Source organism: Pecten maximus, chromosome 4 (genome assembly GCF_902652985.1).
Source record: "Pecten maximus chromosome 4, xPecMax1.1, whole genome shotgun sequence".
Taxonomy (NCBI): Eukaryota; Metazoa; Mollusca; class Bivalvia; order Pectinida; family Pectinidae; genus Pecten; species Pecten maximus.
Genome location: NC_047018.1, coordinates 43196134 through 43212422, shown reverse-complemented (window position 1 = coordinate 43212422; position 16289 = coordinate 43196134). Strand labels below are relative to the sequence as shown.

Below are 16289 nucleotides of genomic sequence, written 5' to 3'. Positions count from 1 at the left end.
TCTAGGCCTTATGACTAGCCATATGGCCTTCTTCAATAAATTGGCTGGTAATTGAAGTCGTTCCACCCGGCCTGAGTCATTTGTGTGGGAAAACTATAGCCAACGTTAGTATATTTCTTTACTCTGTCCAAGCGGCTTATCGACACTATATTGTGTGAAATAGGTGTTATAAGGCACTTTGAAACCTTTCATCAGTGGATGCTTGCCAATCTTAGAAAGTCCTGATGCTGTTTCTACAAACCTAGAGGAAGAATGAAAACCTTTGAATCCTTCCAATTATAGTGTTGGCAGGTTTTATTTCATGGCCGCATTGTCTGTGTTCATATCATATAGCACAAATGTTGATATTTAACATAGCCATCTGTATTCTTTCAATTTGAAACGCTTATGTAGCTGAAATGTATTACATGATATATAAAATCCACTGGTGAGGTGTGTGGACCAGGTTTTTAACAGAACATATGTAATGTTAACAGACTAACAGAGAACAGGTGCTTTTACAGTATCTTTATACGTAACTTAAAATAGTATGAGAAATAGACCAGAGGTCAATTGGTCACTCGATAACATACATTTCTTCCCTGTAATTCTGTTTAATTTAATAGTCTGTGTTTGAAGTTCAGATGGTCTTACAGTCTGTTGAAAGTCTTAACATTTTGTGAAAGGGGATCAAATGGTAGCTATAGCATCATACAATACCACATACGAAGAGTCAATACTAATGACAGAAGCACAGGATTTGTAACCTGTGCACATGATAGTTCACAGGAATCCTTCATTAAACCAACCTAACGTTTTACCACGATTGAAAACATTCGTTAGATGTGACCAGATGATTTAGAAAGCTAAACCAACTCGTTACATTTAGCGTAAAAAAAAGAAAAGAAAAAAAAAAGAAGAAGAAGAGTTTCCTTATATTTAGCATAAACCCTACAGATAATAAATCCATACACATAATGAATCCCTACACATAATGAATCCATACATCTAATGAATCCCCATATGCTATTACCAAACAAATTCAATTCTTGCCTGTAACTTTCCACGATTATGTTTTAAGCGAGAATGTTTAGGAAAATACGAGTATTCAATAAAAAAAAAGGATATGATTGTTTGTCCATGTCGGTGTACATAAATGTATAATACTGCAATTATTCTTATGCTTAATCTAATGTTGGATTCGTAGAACAGAAACCGACGATGCAAAATAATCGTATTAGCATGGATTTCATTAAGTTAATCTGATTCTTATATCACACTTAAGTATTGATTTCAAGAAATCGAATATAAAGTGCAATCTACTAAAGTAACATTTAAAGTAATATTAAGCAGAAATTGCCTCTCGCAAATCGGTTGAATTACTTTTATGATGATAGTACTTACCCTGTCTCCTTCACGCCCAGGCATTCCGGGAGGTCCTTCCTGTCCGTGAGGGCCCTGCAAATATAGAGCATGTTTAGTATATATAATCCGGGTTTATTTTGTACACATCGTCAACTACATTGACTTATTATTTGATGATTATATCATTTCAAAAGATCTTTGCAAAAAGAAAATAGCATATTTAGGCTCTCTTGGGCTTTAAAGAATTGCCAGTGGCAAATACAATAAGGTGATTTCTTTTTATTAATGTCTGTTTTCATGAACTAGAAAAAAATACAGAAAATGGAAAAATATACCATCAAAACAATTTTCACAGTTTTTTTCATCATGATAATACATAACTATTACGTGCTAAATTGATTTTATTTAGAATTAGCTTTTAATCGTTTTGCGATGTTGCCTTCTCGTCTGTTTTACCAATATAAGAAAAAAGCAAGAGTAACTTTTAGATTGCCAGGTGGTAGAATGTCAGTTCCCTTCTCAATACGTACAGGGCCTTATCGTTCAGGGGTAATTTATAGTTTCGATTTCGAATGCCAAATGTCAGGATAGTTAGTGAGATGTATATATACAAAAGTAAGTCCAACCCAGGTGTTTTATATGCACTCAAAACCAACCTACTGACCAACATCTGTATGCACGGGAATTACCTGTCACATATTCAAATCAATTAAGATTGTTTTGTGTCTATATCTTTGTTAGAAGTAACTTAAACATCGTTAAATGTAATCCAGTTCGGTTTGATGAAAGTATCACGTTTAAAGTATTAAAAATGATAACTATGTAAAAACGTTGTTTAGAGTTTATTCTTTTTTATTTATCTTTATCCAAATTGCGCGTGATAAATATTGACCACAAAAAACCTGCAAATTAGTCATGCGATAAACACAAAGCAAAACTGCAAACTGCTGATAAAGAAGGGGTGTAAGAATTTAATATCAGCATCGAATACACATGAACCAATTCAAACCCTTCCTCGCAAAGGTATAGATACATTTGTGAAAGAAGTGAGAGTCATGGAGATGTCTGAGGTCCGAATGATGTGGTAACATGGGGTAAGCAACACTGACCCGGGTCACGTGACTGCTACAGGAATACATTAACTGAATGAATATTAGTCATCTTAATGAAAACGCAGTGAAATATCTGTCATGCCGATCAAAGGACAACACGTTTTGTTTGCGAATATATGTGAATTCGCGATATTCTAAGGATATGAATATTTTGATTTATACATTTCCATTTTAGACAATATAGTTTTGCATTCCATGTTGATGTTTCGTTAAGCTAACGAGGTCCAACACACCACTATACATACCGTCATGTTTGCTTAACGAATAACAAAATACATTTTCAAACAAATGCTCTACTAAATTTATTTCCACAAATATGTTTTTTGGGGGTTTTTTTTAAGAGAAGGCTGAGACATTTTAAACCCCGGCAGAGATACATTTAAAATGTTCTAATATTCACGAAGAAAATGCAATTAGAAGTTTGTTGATTTTGTACAGTCGAACAAAATGTATGCTATACACCTAGGTTCAGACTTTGAAACAGATAACAGCACAGGTTTGGTACATTATATCTGTGACTTTCACAGCATGAAAAGGAAACGTTGGCACACATTCATGACAAGGATTCTCTTTACTACTCGTTCTTTTCATCTTTTTGATTCGCTTGTACGACTACAAAGCAGAAAGAAGATTCTAAATTGTATAAGTCATGAAAGGTCGCCATGCTAAAAGTGCTAACACAGCAAACATCATTTAGGATATTTGTAACGACGTATCTTACATATATGACTTAAATGTAATTTACTGACACAAATTATTTGATTTTGTGATAAATCTGCGGGATCTTATATCCTTGAATCAACATTTGTTCATTCTATTAATTAAATGGTAATACAAAATACACATAGCTACATTCATTTGAAAAATAAATGAATTAATATACGGGTGTCACAATACTAGCAGACTTGCATCAGAAGCGATACAGAATGACAACTAGGGAACTTACAAATCACAAAGGGCCTTTCTGTATCTCTGATCGTATATTTCCCCGTGTTTCAATATATGTCCTCCTTTTGGAGTCAGTGACCTTGACCTTCGTTTTGGAATTTGTTCAACTGGGCATACCTGCCCCATTGTTTGAGATTTGAACTTGTGGATTACTAAACTATCTATGGATTTGTTGAATCGTCCGCGTCGATTCGATGTCGCGATTTTCATTCATAAAAGTTCTACTGTACCTGTGATTGAATCTATTCCGCGTTGATTGATTTTCTCGAAAATGAATTGCACACGAAAATAAGTTGGTTAACAGTACCCCCGGTATGTTGTAAAGGGTAACAAAGATAAGAATTATAACAACGTCGAACATACCAGACGAAAATAAGAATTTGAAGTTGATATGAAAAGACATTTCCGTCCCTAAAAAACAGTTGAAGTGAATTACATTAGTAATATTTCTCGAGCGTAGTTTGAATCGTAACGCGTAAACAAACTTGTCAACTAGTTTTCGGTCATTATCTACTTCGAGGAAAAGTATCATTTGACAAGTATAACAAACTATTGGAAAATTTGCAATGATCAATTCATATACAGTGAGACCGGTATGTGTATACATGAGGCAGAGAAATCTTTCAATCGTGAAATAAATAGCCTATTTTCCGCTAGTAAGTGCTGGTAAAACAGTTTTTGGTAACACTTCATTGCAATGTCATCATATTCAATATAGACTATTTGTGTTTGCCTATCTTGCTTAGATATGGTCCGACTGTCCACGATTCTCACTAGCTTAACCATGATCAGGTGGGTGTTAATATTTTCAGATATTGACAGAGTCAATATTGCGTTTATTACGTTTTCGGTTAATATTGATTCTACCACTAAATGTCCATAATTGTTAAACATGTAGCCGTAGTAGCCTACATATTGTAACTTGATTTACAGTACATCATCCAGATGGATTAAAAGATAGACCTAACATTGTGTATATGTAATACGAGTATGCGTCTAGAGCACACTATCACGTAGTAGGCTGAGAACGTCGTCATTTTGCGGTCAATTAGCTCTGGACATTTCTATTTTCGTTGTACTTTCCGAACCACTTGAGAATATATATTAAGGTAAGTAACCATTTCCATTGTCAATATGAAAGGATTTCCCAATAAAGATAGAAAAAAACGCCCATACATTCTAACTTAGCCCATATCAATGTTGTGCCTTATGATATTGAATACTTTCATCAAGCAAACATTCCCATATTAACCATAATATGATTCTAATTATATTTCTTTTATTTCCTTTTATTTTTTTTTATTTTTTTTTATTGACTTTATGATCAGTGTCGATTCCAATATGGAATTATTTCCCATGTCAATTAATGATTAAAGAAATATGGCGAATGATGTATTAGCAAGTGCTCTGATTTAAGTAACATCTTATTGAAAACAATTCTATGACTTTAAACCAAAGTAATCCACCTCTCAAGTACTCTGATTACTGATTATGTTCGCCATATGCCAGTTTTACATATGTCTAAGATAACCTCGCGTCATACATCGATCGCTTTAATTGCGATAGGTTGGCAACATCGAAGACATTAAATAGGAAATATGTGACAAGTGATAGGTTTCTTACCGTTCATTGAACCATTTCTAGTACAAAACACTGGCTCCATATTCTTATGATTAAAAGGAACTGGAATTAAGAAGTTCCAGGAACTCTAGACTGATTATGAATCTGTTGTAGGTACATTATACAGGCAAAGATGAAAGACGTGTAGGAAAGTTACTACAAAGAAAATGAAAATTCATGATTGTGAAAGTTAACAAGACACAATTGATAGTGCTTCACTATTCCTTGAAAGTAGATAACCAAGTACAATATCGTCTACATTTCCACTCTGTTGACACTACAGGATGTAGAAATCAAGGCAAAATATGGAAAGCAATATAACATATGTGCAATGTATACCTTATCCCTTGAGGATAAAAGTTTGTCATTGTATATGGTATATCTTAAGGAAATAAGATACGCCACAGAAGGTTTGATAAAATGTGAAAAGTTAAGTGGCTAAATGCAATATACCCAAATATCAATATTTGTTTTATGATTTTCAATATTTGATTTTAAAAGAATGTCAAGCACTTGTGAACGTCAAGCATATTTATATAGATTGATTAAGTGCCGAGAAAACACTTATATAAAAAGACAAAATCCAATACACCACAGATTGAAAGCTTCTCCGGAAGGTAATTACTGTCCCAGAACATGAGACACATTAGACATGTGTAATGGTTTAGCAAAAAGGGTCCTTTTGTGTCATAATAATGATGTAGCTGAACATCCGCCCGTTTACTTTCACATTGGCACCATGTGGCTAGAACATTCCGTGGCTAAATCTCATGGATAAGGTAGTTCAATAAGTCACATATCATGTTACAACTGATCTGGATGTGTAATAAAAACACTAATTCCTTCTTGATCTTGTGGGTTACCCATGGTTTAAAATATCTACCATGTCCATGTTACATCAAGAAACTGTGGTTGCTGATTTGAGAAAGGCAAGAAAAAAACCTACAAAACAGGTACAATTAACACCAAAGCAAGGACGTTCGTAAAGATTTAATTCCGATTTCGATGTTTGAAGTTCAGAGAGTAAGTAATGATGAGGGTAAGAGACATTCACACAGAATTTGAATTTCATTTGTGCGTAAAACCAACAACCAGTCTGTTTTTCAATGGATATGTAAAGTCTACGGGGTTCATCGTCTTCGTTATCGTTGATATCTGGACACGACCAGACACCGCAGCTGACCTAGTGCCGAACCTCCTCATTCTAATTGTGGGCAGAGTGAAACGTTCTCACTATACTGTTTTAATACATGACAGCTTCATGAGATGTTAAGTGTAAACTTTCGAAAACAAAAAATCTTTTAATGGAAAATAACAGTTCAATAAAATTTGTTTTATAAGCTTTAATATTATGACTTATTTCAGATTTGTGCGTTTCCGCTCATGACCTTCGAACATGTTCATATAAGAAGCAAGACATCTTTACTGTCTATCTCCGCGTTAAGCTTAATATATGTTTATATGTGCTGGCACTCCCTAAAAGGTTGACCATATATATACAATTGGCATACGGTTTTGGATACGGAAGATTAACGACGACGGTCAGCATCGCTAATCAATTATGTTAGGTGGCGAAATCTGTGATTGTTAAAATCTTTTTAGTTAACTCTTTCTGGGAGGTAGGGCATTCTTAGTTGTTAAGTTCATTCACATTGAATGCACCAGCAGTTGTTTGTGTGTTACGCGGAATCAATTACGATGAAGAGGTTGCAGAAAAAAAGAGTTTTAAATGGTATCGTCTGCAAATGAATTGTTAGGAAACGAGATAACGACGACTTTTGTTAGTTGCGGATCAAAAATGATTTATCTTGTAAATCTATATTACAAAAGTAACTCGACATGACATAGACAAAAAGAGATTAACAACACGTTGACGAAACCGTTACTCAAACGCATAATCGATAAAAAGAGGGGATAATAATAACGAAATATAGATACAACCATTGGACAAGTACATGAAGACCAGATGTTCTGAAAGATAAAGCGCCTTCTACTTCATCGGCAAATACCGTTATGTAATAATATTTTCAATATGTATATGAAATAATATGTAACCCTCATATAAACAAATGCTACTACATATCAATTCATCATCCATTACTCCAAGTTAAGCTAACTTCAGAATTCTGTTTTTATTCATACGTATTCATAATTTTCCCTACCATACAGACTGAATACTTCCCTACATTTAACATTTGTTTTTGTTTCTTAATCTTTAAACAGAAATACCTATCTCATTCAAACGTACAGGAATGTTAGTCCGTCCGAAGTTACACGAATTCCTAAAGATTATTCACGAAAAAAGAGATTTCTAAATACAATTAGAAAAGTACAACGCCGTTATGCCTTCAGATCTAAGATTGCAATCCTGAGACGTACGCTGACCCGGTTAGAAGATTAAATGTAGACGGCTGGAGTTACATATGAAATGTATATACAAATTAAAAGAACACTTACCCTAGATTAAGTGTTTGGCATGAGAAATAGGCTCTTGAAACCAAAGTCTTAGACTTAAAACAATACGATAATTATCTTAGGAAAGCGCCTAGGAGACGACATCCGTGTTTTAGTCTTAATAACACGTGCTATGCATGACGGGATGTAATAAAAAAAATTTTTAAATAGAACATAACCCTGTTTTTCAGTGAATTGCTATGCAGAGTAACAATACGTTACGTATCATTTGTAATAACAGCAGACATAGAAAAACAAACTAAATATGCATTTCCCCAATTATTTTAACCCGCCGGTGAATCCCATGCAGGCACGGTGAAAATAGTGAACAGTCAAAGAAAAAAATAAAGTATAATGTATACCATAGCATATTGCTTAATTGAGGCGGCTAAAATGAACTGTCTTTGGAAGGGATGATTTTTGAATGTCGTGGAACTAGTGGACATTGAAAAGAAAAATTATTGAACCGCTGTCCCTATGGCATCACTTCCGGTATACCATTAAACTGAAATGTTATGTATTGTCCTTCGTTAGCTTTCATAACCAATCAAAATGTTTGTAACATGAGATTGTACTATGATTAAACCCTTTCCCACCCTAAAGAAATTTATCTTTCATAATCATTCATAACAAAAAATGAAAACTTCATAAGCCAATAGTACAATAGTATTTCGTGAAAATGTATTGATAACTATAAAACAGTTTAAATCTAGGTAATGGCATCATATTCATATGTATTGAAATTACTTAGGTCAAAACATTCCATAATATAGGCCACCATTTCACTGACACATTAATCTAACTTGTAAAAACGGTACCGTGAGTAAATTTTTCAACAATGGTCCCTATCTTTATCAATATCGCGGGACGTGCACTGTGCAGAGATCACTAGACTTATCTCCGCGCGATTAACGTTATCCAAATGACTTCTTTGAAGCTGTTGGAACCAGATTTCGTTAACGTTACCCCACAGAGAAAAAGCATGAGAAAAAAAACTGTAGCTGTTGATTAGGGCGTTTGGTGTGATAATCCTGCATTTTTTTCAGGTGTGTCTATGTCTGCTACACATTACCTAATTTCAATTCTAACCCTGGCTTAACTGTTCATACAGATGACTGCGTCTGGAGATAGGAGCATCCCTGTGATGTAAAGACATTTGGACGGGTGCAAATTAAGTGTAAATTATCTGAAAGCTAGATTGAAACAAAAGACGAAGGCGAAGTTTACGTTCCTGGTAGGTGTTAGGAAGGTCAATTATTGGAATGTATTTCTACTAATGTGCTTCAGCCATAAAACTCCACCGAATCAAATTAGATAAAAGATGATGCAATTTACTGTTCACACATTCCTTATTCTTTTTATATTTTAAGAAATAGAATAAACTTTGCTTATGCACATTTTGAATGTATCTAGGTATTTCAAACCATTTGACCCCTACAATCACTTACCAACTCTGAAAGGACGTATGGTGCACTTTTTATTCATAATATGGGAAAATCATAATCTTTTACTATATAAAGATGAACATATGTGTCTTGTATGCATTCCTTTGACAGTAAGCGACACACTTTCTTTCTGTGCCTGACCTAGATGTATACATATTATCTCGGTATAGCAATGGAATAATTTCTACAAGCTGACAAAGCTTTAGGTGATTCATCAATCCCTTTATTTACAAATAAGATGTTTATCATATTTGGGTGCCGATAACTTAAAAAAACACTGCAAACTTGTTCCAAGTAAGTATTTTACACTCTCACTCCACAGTTTTTAATTTCAATCTTTCGATCGTTGGCATAGGTTGCTGATTTGAAAATAAAATGAGACACAGTCACTAGAGGATTTAAATCATTAGTAGAAAAGCTCAAATGATTTCATATAAGAATCTTTTACTTTTATGGCATCACAACTTGAAAGAACTACATGTAGTTCACATACGATTGTTATGACACAGATCAATTTAAAGTCAATCAATACAGTACAAGATAATGTAAACTTAATTGGTGTATCGCATTGTATAACATATTCACCATAACCTTATTTTATTGCGTCGTACAATTTGATTGATGTTAAATATATTTTACAATGTTTTGAAATAAATCTTTGATATATTGCAGACTGAAACAATCACACAGACAACGGTTTCCGGTCAGTGGAAAAGCCACAGACTTCCCAAGTAGACAGTAAGAGAATATTTCGGAAGATTAATTTGATTGATAGACATGCGGAAGCCAGTGTGTACACCCTTTTTTATGTTGACTCTGTTTTACTTATAATGATCAAACTGCACTTCCATATGAACCGAAAGTCGTAAAGAAACATCAACAAAACTCTACAGTCTAGCTACCTCGAACTCCCACACTCTTCATCTCTAGAAATGTTATGGTACATTTACATTTTCCGTTTCTAGGAAGATAAGGTTATTTCAATGTGCAATAAAATTATTTTCTATATGTAAATTTAAATTAGCTATTAGATGTTTGAAAATGAATCTGGAATTTATCTTCATGCTAGACACTCCTATTGATAGAAGTCCTTTTACCTGAAACGAGTTTATTCCTTCGTTACAGATACATTTTCCTGTGCGAGACATACTTCTTCAGTTTTGAGCATTCAGAGAATATTCGATAGTTATATGTTTTTTTGAAGTTCTGGAATATTAGACGTAATATAAGCTGCTACATAACAAAATACATACATGCGAATTGCACCTGCTTTTTCTATGTATGTACAGATATGTAAAATTGATTGTTTTTTATAAGCGGGTTTCTTTTTACTTAAGTTTCGGCGTCAAAAGATAAATATAACTGCATCAAACAGGTGTCTGTCCTTCTAGCACTTCTCAGTCATTGATGCTTCAGATGAGAAAGTGTCCAAATCCAGAAGAAGAAATTCGATATTGATCTAAGCTAATGTTAATATATAGGATGGGAATGTGCCTGAAATACTAGTAAAGCTTGAAAGCCATAATATACATGTTGGCAGTAGAAACCTTTGCCAATATACCGTCACAAAAGCTTCTATGAATTCTTTTCCTCACATTTCGAATGCACCTTAATGGGATACTGCACGCACAACACAACTTGGTATCTATTGAGTAATGACAAATTTACTGGTTCTTAAGCTACTAATGTCCTGATGAAAAGTTTGATTTTAGTACATTTCTGATAAAATGGCTTTATTGTCAAAATGAAAGCGTGCGAATGAAGGAAAGGTCAGACTCCTTGGTAGTTGTTGTAGTATAACAAAGCCTCAAGCAATCTAATTAAACTTGTATGGAAGACTAAACGTGCCCTCTTCATTTCAAGTTTTTTTTGTTAGTCTTGGAACAAACGGCATAATGGAATCACAGTAAAAGTAGTGGTCACTTGTGGTTAAGTAGCGGTCAGATATGGTTTGAGGAAGCGGTCAAATATATGTCAGTAGTGGTGTCATCTAGTGAGCAATTAAACAAGGAGTAAAGGTAATGAATATGATATAACAGTCTTACTTTTCCCTACTGGGACCGTCAATAAAAGGTCCCACTTGTCCAAACAACTTCATTTACAAAAATATGTCCGTCTTCCCCCCAATGATGTTTCAGACCAAAATATGTTTTCAATATGTGAAATGCTTCAGCAATGGATTTTTTTAACGATACCAGTAATGTCCCCCAATTTGGAATCCCTGTCGTATTCCATCGTCATACTAACTTTCACTGAATTGATAAAAAAATCCGTCCTCCCCTGTGATGCTTGCATTAAAATGTTTCATGAATTCTTCAGAATTAAAATCAAACATATATCACGCTTTTTCTTATTCTTCTGGGTTGGGAGTTTGCTCTAGCGTTATTCATACAAAGTATGTCTGCCATTCCTTCAGTAATTTTGGACTTAAATACTTAAAAATGACAGGCGACCGATGGACGCCGCGAAGCAGAATAAGAGAACGAGCAAACTGATCAGGGATCTTATATGATAACGGTTTATAATTACATCTTATAAACAGACAGATAAACGATATTAAACTATCAAATAGTAAAGCGTTGTGTAATTTAAGTAATTAAATACAGCATTGCGTGCATATTGTGAGGCATATTTCATAAAAGTTATTAAAATGATTACCATAATTGTAATATCGTTATATTTTGTCGTTGCAATGTTAAGCTTACAGTCGCCTATTTCAATGTAAAAGAGAGCGAGTGTAACATTTCTTATACTAGTCCCGTGTGAGACGAGAAACCAGATATCTTCCTCAGACACACGCGCTTTGAGTGGAAGGCTAAACTATTTTCTCTATTGTAAATGGACCGCGACGAAAACGTGAGAAGTTCCTAGCAAATTAAGGGTATCTAAGGAAATAAATTCGACAAACGATCTCAGTTTTTAGCAATTTAAATACTGCATTTAATCAAATTTCGATATATCATTTCTCAAACAGGTTGTACCTATGTTTCAATTAAAAACACATAAAACGAATGTTTGCTGATATGGTGATACGAAGATAAGATTCCTAACTAACAGATTTTGATAACCCTTCATCGGAGCCCCCGTGCGTTCATTAACCTCTTTAAACCTAGTCCGCATCATTATCCAGTTACATAGCTATTTACACGGCGGCCGAGTTTTATCACGTGTAAGATTCACGATTTTGTACACTGTATCTTTCAAGAAGCATGATGCTATAAAAATTAAGTATAGTTTTTATGACTTCATTTTTATTAAAGATACACTTCAATGTTTTTATGACAATTTTCGTATCACTGTTTTTTTTTTTTTTTTCTTTTTAATTTGTTTTTAATTTCTTTTTTTTTTTTACATATTTGCGAAACGTCTATTCAGCATTGGATACATACATAATTTAACTAATTGCTGCATAATTTTTTTTTTTTTTTTGCAGTATGGATTGACAGATTCCAGGTACACAACACATGCTAAGTAGTTTGTCGGTCACAGAGAACGATTCTAGATAATCGAGATATCTCCATATTTCAAAAGCCCCTGGACTCTGCACAGAAAATAAAAATAGAGTAGGACGAGAGGGGGGTTGAATTAGATACCCATGGCCGTCCTTCGTTTCCTATCGCAGTCCGAACTAGTGCCGTATGTTGTTTACCTCTTAATTTCGTTTATATTTAAACCATAGTCACATGCCATCTATACCTGGTCACATTCTAGTAGGTATTACAATTCCCATTCCATTTCCAACCTAAGTAACATGTACGCCAAAACAAATGTGTAACGACTGTTGAAATTAGACAAGACTTTGTCAGAACTTAACTGGGAAATTCATTTTGAACGACAAATTTAGTAAACCTTTGTACAAACAGTACTTAGGAAACATTCCTAATATTTGATGTTATCTAAACGATTTACTTTGGAAGGTCTTCGTTAGACTTTCAATAATTAGAACTTCTACACAGAGTCGGATTTTGCTTGTTGGAAGTTCCATGTGAAAGAATCCGAGACATTGGAATATGTTTATTTTCGTCGTGTGAAAACAGATAACCCAATAAATGGAATGATAAGTGAGTGCCAGCATCAGTAATTGACGTAATCACCTACAGCACAGATCGGTCGGGATGGACATAAAGAGAACGACCTGTATGTCTGTGTTATACCTATCATCTCTGTATATTTGTATCACATAAACTATCTCTTTAAAAGGCTATCGCCTCAGTATTTATATAGCTTTATTTATCTAATATTACATTATCTCTTTATAAAGCTATCGCCTCAGTATTTATATAGCTTTATTTATCTAACATTACATTATCTCTTTATAAAGCTATCGCCTCAGTATTTATATAGCTTTATTTATCTAATATTACATTATCTCTTTATAAAGCTATCGCCTCAGTATTTATATAGCTTTATTTATCTAATATTACATTATCTCTTTATAAAACTATCGCCACAGTATTTATATAGCTTTATTTATCTTACATTACATTATCTCTTTATAAAGCTATCTCCTCAGTATTTATATAGATTTATTTATCTAACATTACATTATCTCTATAAAGCTATTGCCTCAGTATTTATATAGCTTTATTTATCTAACATTACATTATCTCTATAAAGCTATTGCCTCAGTATTTATATAGCTTTATTTATCTAACATTACATTATCTCTTTATAAAGCTATCTCCTCAGTATTTATATAGCTTTATTTATCTAACATTACATTATCTCTTTATAAAGCTATCGCCTCAGTATTTATATAGATTTATTTATCTTACATTGCATTATCTCTTTATAAAGCTATCGCCTCAGTATTTATATAGCTTTATTTATCTAACATTACATTATCTCTATAAAGCTATTGCCTCAGTATTTATATAGCTTTATTTATCTAACATTACATTATCTCTTTATAAAGCTATCGCCTCAGTATTTATATAGCTTTATTTATCTTACATTACATTATCTCTTTATAAATCTATAAACAACAACGTAGAAGGATGAGTCCTGTTTTCGTCGATCTATTTGCCAACATGGAAGAACGTATTCTGTTTTCGTTGTTTTATTTGACAAGACAGAAGGACGTTCCTCTTTTTGTTGATTTATTTAACAACATATGGATACAAAATGTAAACAAAGACAGAAATACATTAGGCGGTCACGAATACAGGTTAATTTATGAACTGGGCATACGAGCCAAAACAAACTCAGCATAATTGTTTGTTTATACTTTCAATCGACCACAAATATACTGGTAACTTGAGAAAATAGCAAGTCTGACATTAGTTTACATCCATCACGGTATCAACAGTATTTATAAGAATACTAATAAAGGCCTTTCAGAGTCTGCCAAAATGTTCGACCTTGTACCCGTACCACAGATGGTTGCTTCTGATAGATATATACTGGCTTGGGCAGGTTCAGTTGTCGCGCATAGCAATGATTATTTGGTTTAAGTTACACACGTAATGTGCGACGCGCCGGTAAAACGCTTCTCGTCCTAATTTATCAAATGCGGACACAAGATTTTTACAACTTAATGCAAGGGTAATTTACACATATTTTACAATATTCCCATTATTTACACTATCTAAAAACTGAAAAAAAATAGTTTTTGTTTTGTTTTAAATATCTAAACACATTATAAGATATTCATTGTGTAATTTACATAGTTTTAAAGCTGAAAAAGGTAATATCTTTTTTGTTTTACTCATTTAAACACATTTACCGTATATCGCGTTTTCATCGTGTTGTTCAGACGTCTGCTCCCTTTATTACTCAAAGCACATTCAGAGTAAAAGTAAAGATTTAACCTAAAAATGATATTTTATCGTTAAGGTAAGACGATACACTGTTAGATATTTAATTATTCTGAAAGAAATATCCACCAAAAGTTGCAATTGATTTAGCTGCGACTAAAATTTTATAAACTTGTTTGAGAATATAATAGCTTTACAACTACTTATCATTTTTTTCTGACAGAAATATGTCTGAAATGCTACAAATCCTTTTGAATTATTATTATACTGCAGGTATATTTTCAATCGCTTTTCATTGAACATTAAAAGATACAACAAAATAACCTAGGTTGAAGCTGTATTGAAAAGAAGTTAAAAGGAGAAACCAAAATAACCTAGGTTGAAGCTGTATTGAAAAGAAGTTAAAAGGAGAAACCTTTCAAGAACTAGGTCGTGGTGATATGTCCAGATTTCCAGGTCAAATAAACTCAAACAAAGACTCTTGAGGGCTATAATGTCCAATTATGATCACATCCGCATTCTGCGCTTACAGACGTCTCATACGATTAGTAGTTAATCATATACTCATGGTATATTCACGGAACGTTTCACTAGATACCTCTGTGATATTAAACTTATCACTGATGTAGATCCGTTGAACAATTGTGCATATACATTCTGCTAATAGTTTAAACATGTGATATAACAAAAAGAGGACCTAACATTTTGTTTATGTAATACTAAATTTATTCAACGATTCCATAGATTCCATATGAGGTTTTTGAAAAAAAAATCAAAATTACATCAACATTACACGGACATGGACATATCAGTCCAATGAAAGTATGAATGCCCCGACGAAACGAAGTTATGTTGATTACATTCTACTGTTTGTGTACATTTGCTGAGCTATCATCCTCAGTTTACATGCTGATCTACTTTCCTCAATTTACATCATTTTTAAACACTGAGCTAAATTTACATCATTCTTAATTACTGAACTCAATTTACATAATCATTAATTTCTGAACTAAATTATCATCATTCTTAATCACTGAGCTAGATTTACATCAGTCTTAAACACTAACCTCAATTTTAACCAAGCTGTACTTACCGTGATTATATCGTGGTGAACTACTGACCTCAATTTACATCGTGCTGACCTATTGACCTCAATTTATATCATGCAGACCTACTGACATCAAGGTTATCATACTCATTTTTTTAACGAAATAAAATAATTACCGCAAATTGTGATATATTAGCATTGTCCCTGAGTTAACAAGTGCAAGTTATTTGGCATTTGATTCAGCTAATGGAACTTGTCCAACGCAAGGCATATTACTAACTGTACAAGCCTAACTTGGACCTAAACGCATATCACGCCCATATAGCCTTAGTGCAGACACGCTTAGTGTCTATATGAGAGTGTCATGTGAACGTAACTTCTATCAACAGGTTATCTGCTGTTGAAAATACAGCTTTTAGTGCACATTTTACAGTCTGTTTATATATCAGTTAAATTGATGTGCTGATATGTCAGTTTTATAATAGCATGTTTTCGTTTTGACGATGTTGCATGTTTTATTTGATTTGATTATCAGAATAGCATAATTTTTTATAGTGAGTAA

At 33.4% G+C, this 16289-nt stretch overlaps 1 protein-coding gene across 4 annotated transcripts in view; it reads right to left on the bottom strand.

Moving 5' to 3' along the window:
* Positions 1-16289, bottom strand: part of LOC117326156 (collagen alpha-1(IX) chain-like) — a 153870-nt gene that overhangs the window by 14448 nt on the left and 123133 nt on the right. For all 4 annotated transcript variants that reach the window (XM_033882791.1, XM_033882790.1, XM_033882793.1 and 1 more), the window contains one exon: positions 1384-1437. In XM_033882791.1, the coding sequence (XP_033738682.1) occupies positions 1384-1437 (54 nt within the window). The remainder of the gene's footprint in view (positions 1-1383; positions 1438-16289) is intronic.